The sequence below is a fragment of the Pteronotus mesoamericanus genome, unplaced genomic scaffold, assembly GCF_021234165.1.
Source record: "Pteronotus mesoamericanus isolate MK-2021 breed Mesoamerican mustached bat unplaced genomic scaffold, CSHL_Meso_final contig_105, whole genome shotgun sequence".
NCBI classification, from domain to species: domain Eukaryota; kingdom Metazoa; phylum Chordata; class Mammalia; order Chiroptera; family Mormoopidae; genus Pteronotus; species Pteronotus mesoamericanus.
In genome coordinates, this window is record NW_026555006.1 from 7,752,051 (window position 1) to 7,763,557 (window position 11,507).

The 11,507-nt window shown below is 43.4% G+C and overlaps 1 protein-coding gene across 1 annotated transcript in view; it reads right to left on the reverse strand.

Moving 5' to 3' along the window:
- Positions 1–11,275, reverse strand: part of C8B (complement C8 beta chain) — a 40,318-nt gene extending 29,043 nt beyond the window's left edge. The window contains exons 1-3 of the mRNA XM_054573769.1: positions 11,106–11,275; positions 3,429–3,585; positions 368–509 (exon numbers count right to left, since the gene is read on the reverse strand). Of these exons, the coding sequence (XP_054429744.1) occupies positions 368–509; positions 3,429–3,585; positions 11,106–11,218 (412 nt within the window). The 5' untranslated portion in view covers positions 11,219–11,275. The remainder of the gene's footprint in view (positions 1–367; positions 510–3,428; positions 3,586–11,105) is intronic.
- Between the last annotated feature and the right edge of the window lie 232 nt (positions 11,276–11,507).

Genomic DNA, 11,507 nt, shown 5'->3' on the forward strand with positions numbered 1-11,507 from the left:
CTTGACTCAGGATTTCCCATTCTACCACACATCCTATAGGCATCCTTAGTGTCTGTGAATGTGATTTCAATCTGCAAATTTCTAACTGCAGCTTTTCCACTTACAGGCTCTATGACCTCAGCAAGTAACTCCTCCAAGTGTCAATTTCTTTATGTGTAAAATGGGGATAATAATGAACACAAAAGTTATAGGATTGTTTTAATGAAATAATACATATAAGAGGAGGTAGAGATTTAGAAACAAGGAGGCCTCCTGGCCTGACACATGACTCTGATCTTGAGCCCTAGACAACGACCAGAACCACCATCATCACGTGCCACTGCCTAATTTGCTAGCTTCTCCCTCCCACTCCTGTGTCCCTTTGTACCTGTCTGTGCACACATAAAGCCTTCACATCGCACTTGACTTCTGCAGGGTGCTCTGGTAGCACAGTCTTCGGCTTCCTTGTCAGAGAACCGGCATGGATCCCCATGGAACTGAGAGGGTCGCAGCAAGGTAGCATGTCTGTACTGGAGTGGAGAGATTCAAGGTGAGCTGAGGGTAGAGCCTCATGGACCTTGGTCACTTAGGGATACATGTGCTTAAGGATCCATGGTGTGATCGTCTGCTTGTCTATTTCAATAACACTGTGAGATCTCTGCGGGCAGGGATCTTGTCTGATCTCTGCATCTCCAGGGATCAGTACAGATTTGCTGAATGTGGGGAAAGCACGGGCTCTGGAGTCAAAATGTGATAAGTAGATTGATGTGGCTGGTTCAATAACACGATGCTACTGTCTCTCAGCATGATTACTCCAATGGGCTGTCTCAAGTATTCTTCAGTATTTTATAAATTCAAAAGCATGTATTTGGGAGCCACAACAGACTCTGATACATTCTAGTTATGTGATGTTGGGTGAGTTATTTAACTTCTATGATCTCCATTTACTGATCTGTAAAATGGAGATAATTAATTACATAAAGGTACAGTTCTGAAGTTTCAATTATATATGTGATGCATATATGAAATCTTATTATGTTGTCTGGTACACAGTAGGCACAGGTACTCACTTTTATTTTTTATTATTAATAATTATTAGCAGTCAATCTTTATCATTACCTTCCAGTTTGTTTATTCCAGGGATATTGATTGAATTTCCAAAATTTGACTGAGCCACCCAATGGTTAAGGAAAAAATGTAGGTGTTTATATTGCTTTTTTGTTTGTTTTTTAATGTAATCATGCCATTTGGGCTGCCCTCAAAGAGGTCACAGATAGTGGAGGTGGAGATGGTAGGCACCAGGCCCTGAGGTGGGTAGCCTGGTTGAGGAAGTATGAAGTGCTCTGTAGCTCACAAGCGGCATTCCCAACGCCTACTTAGGAGATGGAAAAGTGACATCTAAACTGAGACCTGAAGGATGAACAGAAATGTTGAGCAAGCATAGAAAGAGCAGTGAGGAGGGGAAAGAAGAGCGGTCCAGGCTGCGGACCAAAGCTGAGACTAAAGAGAACAGGCCTTGTTCCTAGAAAGGAATTTCATCATGGCTGGAGTGAAGAGTGCAAGACAGAGAGAGGCAAGAGATGGGGAGAGACAGGGCAGCTGCAGGCAATGCAGGGCCTTCCAGGCCCCTGAAAGGGTGGATCTAGTGTTTTATTATGGGGGCAATGAGAAAACCACAACCGGGGAAGAAATGCTAGTCTAGTGGCTTCCCAATGCTAGTTGCAGTCAAGATTTTGGTGCAACAACAGGGGCAAACGAGGCTAGCAGTCCCTTTGCAGAATGACGTTAACCAGCCACTGTTATTAATTATATACTATCTGGGGGGAAAAAGTGTAAACAAACATTCACCTATGCTCTTTTGTGTTTCCAGAGGGTCTTTCTTCCTGGAAGGCAGAGACTGGCTGGACAGGGATAAGGTCTGGAAAGAAGACTGACAGAAGACTCTCCCTGGCTACCAAAGGTAAAATTGGTTTGAGGAGTGTGGAAACATTGGAGGAAAGACATCTCCCAATTCCAGTTTGAAAGGTTTGATAACCCCCCCTGCACCCAGCCAGTAACCCTGCAGACAGCGATGATGTCAGCTGCGGGAAGTGTGTAGTGAACGCCTTGTGAAGAGTTCTGGATGGCTGGGTGAATTGGTGACTCATGCTGAGTCTTCCTGGTTTATGGCGCAGATGAAGCAATTATCCAGATAATTGGATCAATGTTGATAACTTCAGCAATAAAGTCTACTTTGGGAACCAAATGATCCTGCTTGGCTCTCCAATTGATCCAATTAAGTGTGTAATTGTACTGGGGTCCTAGTCCATGGCTGCTTTGGTTTCCCAAGGAGCTGGGGAAGTGGCAACCATTCTCTGACACATCTGCTGCTCTCAGAGCCAGGATCCTGGGTCAGCGCCCACATAACAAGGGAGCCAGAAGATAAATACTGCAGAGATTAGGTGTTTTGATTGGTAGAACACTAGACGAGAAGCCAGTGGCCTCAGTTCAATGCCTGCATTTGCTACTAAGTGAATCTGAGAATGCACTTACCTGCTCTGGGTCTCTGTTTACCTATCTACTTAATTGAGGATAATAACTATTCTCCCTCCTTTACAGGGATATCAGAAAATACAATGAGATCAAACAACACATATTTATGGAACACCTATCATGTGCCAGACGTTGGTCTACATAATGAAAATAAAATATTGAGTAAGCCTTCAACAGCTCACAGTTTAATGTAAAGCTAAATAATAAAACAGTAATTGATAAATGCATGGATACCTGAGGAAGAAGGAGTTATTACAGATCATAAAAGGGTGCCTCTCTAACTGTAAGTTGGGCCGAGAAATCAGGGAAGGCTCCTCAAAAAAAGGACCCTAAGCAGGGTTTCAAATTGTGAGTGGGTGTTAGCCAGTAAAGGAAGAGGGAACGGTCAGTCCTTCCTGAGAAAGCAACATGAATAAAGGCCCAGAGAGAAAGCAAAATGGTCAGAGAACTGTAAGTGTTCTGTGTGCTGGAGTGGGGGATGTTTTATGGAGATGTAGGACAGATCTAGTCCTGGTGTCTAGCCTTTAACACCGTAAGTATGGACTTGATCCTGAGGGGCATGGGTAGACTTTGAGTGATTTCAGGCTGGGGAAGATAGGCCAGACTTGCATTTTTGATGCCTCCCTCTGGCTGCATGAGGAAAGATGGCTTAAAAGGGCAAGGTTGGAGGCAGGAAGCCTAATTAGGAAGCTGTTAACATGAGCAAGGTCACATATATTTAGAAAAAAAACCCTCTGAAAGATAAAAGAAAGGATGTAGTTGCTACTTGGCAGCACAGAGGAATAGAAATCATTAAATCAGCCAACATTTACTGAGGCTCTACTATGTGCCAGGCACTGTTGGTAGTGCCTCAGCCAATCTTGCTGAGGATTAGGGTTCCTGGAAGCTTAGAGCTCTCTCAAGGTGTGAGTACTTACCCGTTTCTTCTGGCAGGGATCACACCTGGTCCAGGAGGACCAGCTAGACAGTTCACAATCAATAGGTGTCAATGTGACATCCACACTCCGTGTCTGCCTACTCTTGGCGAGGCTCCTGTTGACTGCATTTGACTCAAGAGAGGGTTGCCTCTCACCTCTGAAAGGCCATCATGAGAGAAGAAAGTCAACTATCAGAAGGGAATTAAGTATGCATACAGCCACCTACCCACCCATTCAATAAATATATATTTGCTCACTTGTGCAAGGCTATCACTTTATCATTCAAGTATAGGTTAATTCATCTAACACATATTTATTGAATACACACTGAGTGCCTGACATTATGGCTAGCTGTGGTTGAAAGTGTTTTGAATTTCGATCAGAAGACAGTCCATCAGATTTCTCAACAGGAACTTTGCAGGCCTGAAGGGATTGGCAAGAAATATTCAAAGTGATGAAAAGCAAGGACCTACAACCAAGATTACTCTACCCAGAAAACCTATCTTTCAGAATCAAAGGACAGATAAAGATCTTCCCAGACAAGAAAAAGCTAAAGGAGTTTATCACTACCAAACAAGTATTATATGAAATGTTAAAGGGTGTTCTTTAAGAATAAGAAAAAAAGACAAAAAAATATAAACAATAAAATGACAATAATTACATATCAGCAAGTGAATCTGGAAAACACAATATATAGACAAGCAGAACAGAAACAGACAGAGATACAGAGGACATTTTGAGAGTTACCAGGTGGGAGAGGGTGTTGGGGGGATGGATGAAACAGGTGAAGGGATTAAAAAGTACCAATTCTTTTTCCAGAATATTCATGGGGAAGACTAAGGATTAAATGTTCAGAAACATTTTATCTTCCTTAACCTGCCCACATCCCACTTAACACACCACACAACCATCTACTTCTTGATATCTTAAAAAGACAAATTTATAGTCTAAAACAAAAAAAATAATCTTTTTAAGATTTCTAGACTATGTACTAAAGCTTTGATATGATAACTTCAATTTAGGCACATTGACATCTCTCAGAGCTTAATTGCCAAAAATAAGTTGCTTTCCATTCCTTTTGCCAGAACATGGCTTTCCAGGTAAGAACTACCTAAGTACTTCTATCTGGAGTAGAACTACCCAGTATAAACCAATAAACAACTCTGCACAATTCCATACCTTTGAAACATTTTTTTCAACTAGTGGTTTCAGCTAAATTAGCTACTTAGTGCTTAATATGAAACATTCTAAGTAATTGTAGGATTTAAGGAATAGGTATTTGCCAACTATGCATGAAGTGCTTCTCTTTTTCCGCCCAGCTTTGAAGCTATGTGTATTTAAAATGAGTTTCAAGTATTCACTAGTTCCTATAAAAAAAAAAAAAAAAAAGGAAGAAGAAGAAGACAGTCCATCAGCAGCTGGGTCACTTTGGTCTGGTTTTGCAACCTATGAGAGCTTCACTTTTCTCATTTGTATAATGAGAAAAATCATACTCAGCTCACAAGATTATTTCTAGGGTCAAATAAAAATGTATGTGAAAGCACTGTATAGACTCTAAAGTTTTGTAGATACGCAGGGAATACAACCACAGCTGGATGTAAGATGTTAAGTAGTTCTCTCCACATCGCCAAGCCTCTGTTTTCATCAGCTATAGAGTGAGAGGTTTGCTCTTGGTGGTCTTTAAGGTGCCTCTCACGATAAGAGTCTATGAAACATTTACTGAGAACAAACCATATTTAGGGCACTGTGCTACAGGAGATACAGAGAACTATACCACATAGGTTCTGCCTTCTGGAACTCAGAGTTTGTCTTCGAATAGGAAAGGAGAAACTATCTCATATCTTAGTTCTCCCAGAATTTGCCCAGTAGGCAAGGTTTTAAGGCTACCGGCTGCACGGCCAAAGCAGTGCTTTAGGACGTCACTGTGACTGCAAAGTGGGGGCTGCACAGGGGCGGAGACAGGCTGGAGGCAGGAAACGCAGGTAGATGGTTCATGCAGTCACCCCTATGAGTGACGCGAGCCTGAGGGATGGCAGTGGCGGGGGTGGGGGAGAAGGGGGAGGACAGGCATATGAGATATTTCACTGGTAGAACGGATAGAGGGACGGTCAGTGTTGGGTAATTGGATGGGGTCTGGGATAGAGAGAGGAAGGGGTTTAGGTTGATGCTGGCTTTCAGTCTGAGTGTGTGGGTGGGCAACACAGGAGCAAAGGAGCTTATGGGGCAGATGTGGTTGGAGCACACTGAGTCCCAGGCGCCCGCGGAACACCTATGTGGGCTCATTCAGTACACAGTTCCTGTGTAGTTTTAGAACAAGGAGAGCGGTTTGTGCTACAGACATGGTGCAAATCTGATCATGAAAAGCTGTGAGAGAGGATATGACTGTGTTTGTGAGGACAATCAGGTCAGGATTGTGAGGAGACTAGGAGAGACTGGTTCTGCCAGTTCCGGCGCAAAGAGTGTGCAGAGACGATGGGGGATGGGAGCTGCTTGGGGACTGAGTGGGGACAGGCAGATGGCACCGCATCTACAGAGCAGGCAAGAAACATGAGGCCTCAAGTATATCTGGAAGACAAGGCCATGCTGTTTTGTTCAATTCCTGGCACAAGGTGGGACATTCAGTCAAAGAGTGAATGAGTGACTTAATCTGACTAGGCCCCCAGTTTCCCCATGTAACATGATGGGTATATGATGAATTTTCTTTTTCTTCCATCTGAAAGAGCATATAGCACTGTAATATTCTTTGTAATTGATATTTTCAAAGAAAAAATGGTAAAGGGAAGAGAAAGGGCACAAAGATTTGCTGAGAGCCCAGGGCGCGCCAACCCTGTGTGAGGTATTTTATGCCTATGCTCTCACTGAACACTGACAGCGATGTCACAGGGCAGCTCTGGAGAGTGGCCACCTGGCATGGGAGGGATGGTCGAGAGCCCTGCAGCTGGTACACAGTGACCGTGGGGTCATTGGCTTGACTCTGGAATCTGTGCTATGCTGCTGTCCCATGCTGCCTGGAAGGGAACCAGGCCAGTGTCCACTCCACCAGTCCCCTCGGTCTCCATGCCTCTTTCATCCCTGTATCCAAAAGTGAGTCATTAGGAAGAGAATCCCATAGTTTCCACCATTGCAAATACACAGTCTATCACTCCAGACAAGGTCATTAACTAATACATTCTCACGTGGCAAAAGTCCTAAAAAGAGGATAATATTAACCACAGCGAGATCTATCTCCATGACCACCCCAGAGACCTGCAAAAATCAATTGCCTAGTAAAGTTAGATCTTTAACAAAAGGTCAAAGACTCTACTGGAAACCACAGGCAGATACTTTAAAATGGTACCTTGAGGCAGGATGTTGCACACCAGCGGGATGTGGTGTGTGCATGGGGGGCAGAGGGGTGGAACTTCACAATGTATTTTTCTAGTTATTTGCCCAGGTTTGACTAAACAACATTGCCTGTGATTTGGCTGTTCCTAAGCAAGTGTTTGACAGTGCTGCAGCGTGACCTCTTCCTGTTTTGACTAAGAAGCAGTGGCCCTGGCTAAGAAGGCCAGTCAAGTTAGAGCATTGTCCTGATATGCCAATGTTGTAGGTTCAGTCCCTGGTTAGGGCTCATACAAAGAGCAACCAATCTATGCATAATTAAGTGGAACAACAAAATCTATGCGTGCCTGCGTGCGTGCGTGCGTGCGTGCGTGTGTGTGTGTGTGTGTGTCTTCCTCCACCCCTGCTCCCCATTTCCCTCTAAAAAAAAATCAATTAAAAAAAGAAACAGTTACATTGTGTTTTTAGCAACTATCAATCCAATTTCAGACTAGAGTTGAGACTGAGTTGATAAGTAATGTGCACACTTGCTATTAAGAGTCGCAATTATTTCCTTCTCTGACACTTGAAAGCCTGTTAATGGGCAAGATGATGGCTTATAGAAGGAACTTGGTAAAAAGTAGTTTTAACCAGCATATCTCTCATTTTTGCACCCAATTTTCATTATGGAGGTGGCAATATAAGAAGTAATCAGCTGAATAAATAGTATGTTTGTAAATTACATTGGATGAGATGTGTGTGGTTTATAAGAACTAGAAAATGCAAATTTGAAAGCTAGCATTAAATTGCATCTTTAATTCCTGGGACTAGCATGGAGCCAAGAAAGGGCAGGGCCCCTCAGGGCCTCAGTGCATGGTTACAACACATGCTGTTCACGCCTATGCATTTTGACAGAAACAAGTCACATGCACATTTAGACCTACCAACTTGACTTCTGTCATTCAAAACCCCCTGTGCTTTTAATGCTGCAAAATTAGACAAAGAAGTACAGAAAACAAAACAATAAACACTCATGTACTCACCACCCGGAACTGGCAATTGTTAACATTTTGATATACTTTCTTCAATTTTTTTAAATAAAAAATTACCCGATAAATTTGATATCTGAGTTTTACATCTGTCTCAATTCCATTTACTGTTCTTCTCTGAAGAGGGAAATATTGTCATGAATTAGGTATGTATCCTTCCAGTCTTCTAAACTATACACATAAACATACACACACACACACACACACACATATACACAATACGTAGTTTTGCTTTTGTGTACTTTACTCATACTGTACATATTATTCTGCACCTTGCTTTTGTCAGTCAATATTGTATTCCTGAGGCCTATTGACATTGATTCATAAGGAGATGTAGTTCCTTTCTTTTACTTAGATGTTCCATCATGGGGCATATATTGCATTCAATTTATCCTTTTCCTTTTTGAAGGACATTTACATTTTCCCAATGTTTTGCAATTGCATGTAATGCTACAGTAAACACCTTCTACAAGGCCTTGGAACATATCCCTCCACATAAACACTGGCGAGAATGTGCTTGTCCTTGAGGTGTACGGAATGCTGTGGCCAGCATTAGGGCATATTTCACTGGGTCCCTGTCTCCTACGCTCCAACAGGAGTCTCTGATCAAAATAAAGGTGGATCTATCAAGTACGGCAGAATTAGGTCAGCAGTGAATCGCGAGCCACGAGTGTATATAGGCGGCATGCGTCAATATGTTTTGGCTTTCTAGAAATGCCCTGACATAACAACCCTCCTGTCATACACAGTTTGTTAGGCAACTGCATCCCCTTTGCAAATAGCATCATTCTTTTTTGCTCATAGGGGTAGCTTCTGGGTGGCAGATTTTCAGTTTCTCCTCTCTCCACTGTTTGCTGTTGTAGACATGAAATTTAATGCAACATCTCAAGGCAACAAATGTGTGGCCCAGAGACAGGGAAATGGCACAGGAGTCCAGCAAGTCAGATACACATGCAGGTGGAGAGGGGGCAATGCACGAGCGAGAGATGGAGGGATACACACAGGCTCTGGAACCAGGAAAAAACCCTAGATTTGAATCCATATTCTGTTACCTATGAAGTGAGTAGCCTTGTGACACTTCCATCCTCTCTCCAAATCTGAGTTTCTCTCTCTGTGAGCTATAAGCAATGGCACTTACCTGAAAGAGCTGTGAGGATCAGAGCTAATGTACGTAGTGCCTGGCACAGAGTGGCACTGAATAAACGATTGGTCTTACGATGACAATGTGATGGTTATATCATCTGACTTGATTACAGAGTAACTAGAAAGGAAAACTTTCTTAGCTGATATGAAGGAGGTCTCAGCATTTTCTGTTCCAGAACTGAAGGCTATTCTTCCATTTCATGTGTGGAAATGCACGCGGTGTTCAGGACTGTCCCACGGGAGTCAGGGGCTGGGGCCAGAGACTAAACCTGGATTCAGGTAAGGGTCGGGGACTCATGTAACATGAGTGAATCTCTTATCTCTCACAACCAGTTTGCTCTTCTACAGCACCCATAACAGATAACACCCAACACACGACATTGCTGGAGTATTAAACAAGGTTTCCCCACCTGCACTCTCCTCATCCGCTTGCATTTCCTTTTCCTACCACAGAGTGAACTTCCTAATATATGTAAATATGATTGTGTTGCTCCTTTGCTTAAAACCCTGCAAGCTTCTTATTCTTTCTTTTTTTATATCCTCAAATGAGAACACTTTTAAATTGCTGAGAGAGACAGACAGACAGACAGACATCAATGTGAGAAAGAAACATTGCTTGGTTGCCTTCTTGCACGTACCCCAACCAGAGATCAAAACCACAACCTGGGCATTTGCCATGACTGGGAATCAAACCTGCTACCTTTTCAGTTCATGGGATGACACTCCAACCAACTGAGCCACACTGGCCAGGGCAGGTGCAAGCTTCTTAACTGGCACTATAGTGCCCGCTCAACTCTGACCAAAATCTGACCCTTCCTTCATCTCGTTTCTGGTAGCTGCCCACCTTGCTCTGTGCTCAAGGCTACTGAAGGAGACTTGCAGCCTCAGGAACAAGCCAGATTCTCCCTCATTTCCATGGCTTTGTACTGCTTCCTCTGCCTGGAACAGCCTTAACCCCCTTGGCCATTCAACAAACACCTGTCCATAGATAAAGACTCAGCTCTAGCATCACCCCTTCTGGAAGCCTTTCCAGACACCATGCCAAGTAGAGCTGATCACACCCTCTCTTGTTTCCCACCTGCCTCTGTAACATCTCTTGGCAAGAGCACACAGAATGTGTGCTCATGTGCTAGCTTTCTCCATGAGAATGTGACTTCTTTGTACCCTACTCATCTCTGTGTCCTCAGAGCCTAACAAGGGGCCATGCATGGGGGTGGGTCAGTGCTATGGGTAAGATTGCTATGATCCCTTCAAATCCTCCATTCCAGACCCATTTCCTTGGATCCTAAACACTTCTCTGCATACACATAGTACAAACAAGCAAGGCCTTGGCAGCTTGATTCTTCTTACGTCCAAGTTGAGATTCTTTATAACCATAATGGCTATTGTTTACTAAGATCCCAAAGGGTAGAACATACTCATCGTGCTGGTCTCGAGGTGAGTCCAGGTACTAGGTGCTCCTCATATTAAGTGAGAGGTTGTGCTCAGGGAGCATTTATGGAATGAATTATTGCATTAACAGTCCTTCTTCTCATAGCATTGCTCACCAAGGGGCTCCAACATCTCATGGTAGGGGCTTCTTGTGCACCAGGAAGACCCCTGAATTACCAAGTCTCTGCCCCTTTATTCACTGGAGCCCAAGTTTGGGCTTTCACTTAGTTTGAGTTTGAGCTTTGACTCAGATGCTGTCTTTAGTCTGTTTTGCACCTTACTGATAGATACAAAAGTAAAGAAATATATCATATAGCATTTAACTCTGAGAACAACTGGAGTGTGTGGGGGGACCCCCAAAATTTGAGTTGATGAGCAAAGTAGGTCACTCTCATATGGTAAAATCACTGATAGAATTGACTCTTTTTTTTTTCCATACATAACAAACCTTCTTTTGCGTAACAAACCTCACCAAGGTTTTGTTCAGAATACAGAACAAGTATCCTATTATTCTTAGCAAGACAAAATACACTTAAACATGTCAGTTTCTTATGGAAACTTTTGTTGAAGCCAGCCGCTTGGTTCCACAATAATCTGAAGTGAGTTGTTGATATTATTTCATCGGATGCATGCAAATTGCTTCAAGAGCTGTTCCTCATTCAATAGGCATGCGACAAAGAGACGGTCAGCATTAGGTGGCTTTATAGTCCCTGTAATATTAATGATCAGGGAATTGGTTGCAACTGTTGCTTACCTGCAGCCAGGCAAACCGAGACACCCCAGGGCAGCCCAGAGAAGGAAGAGCCCAGCTGGCGCCCTCCAGGCCCACGTCCTGGATGTCTTCATTTTCTCTCTGTGCTGGGACATCCAGCCGAAGCTCCAGGACCCATGAATGGCCTGCACAGGCAGCGTGGCCACCAGCTTCTGTCCCCAAAGAGCAAACAGTTTAGCAATGCAAACAGACCAGTGACAAGAAACCTCTTAGACTTTGCACAGACAGTAAATTTGCCTGTAACTCTGGAAAGCAATGACAATGACAAAAAACAACAATGACAACAACAACAACTCTGCAGCAGCTTGGTTTTTATTCATATATAACACACCTATGGGAAGCAGCTGAGAGGACAGTCAGTTATTGGAGCAAGGACTGTGAGTT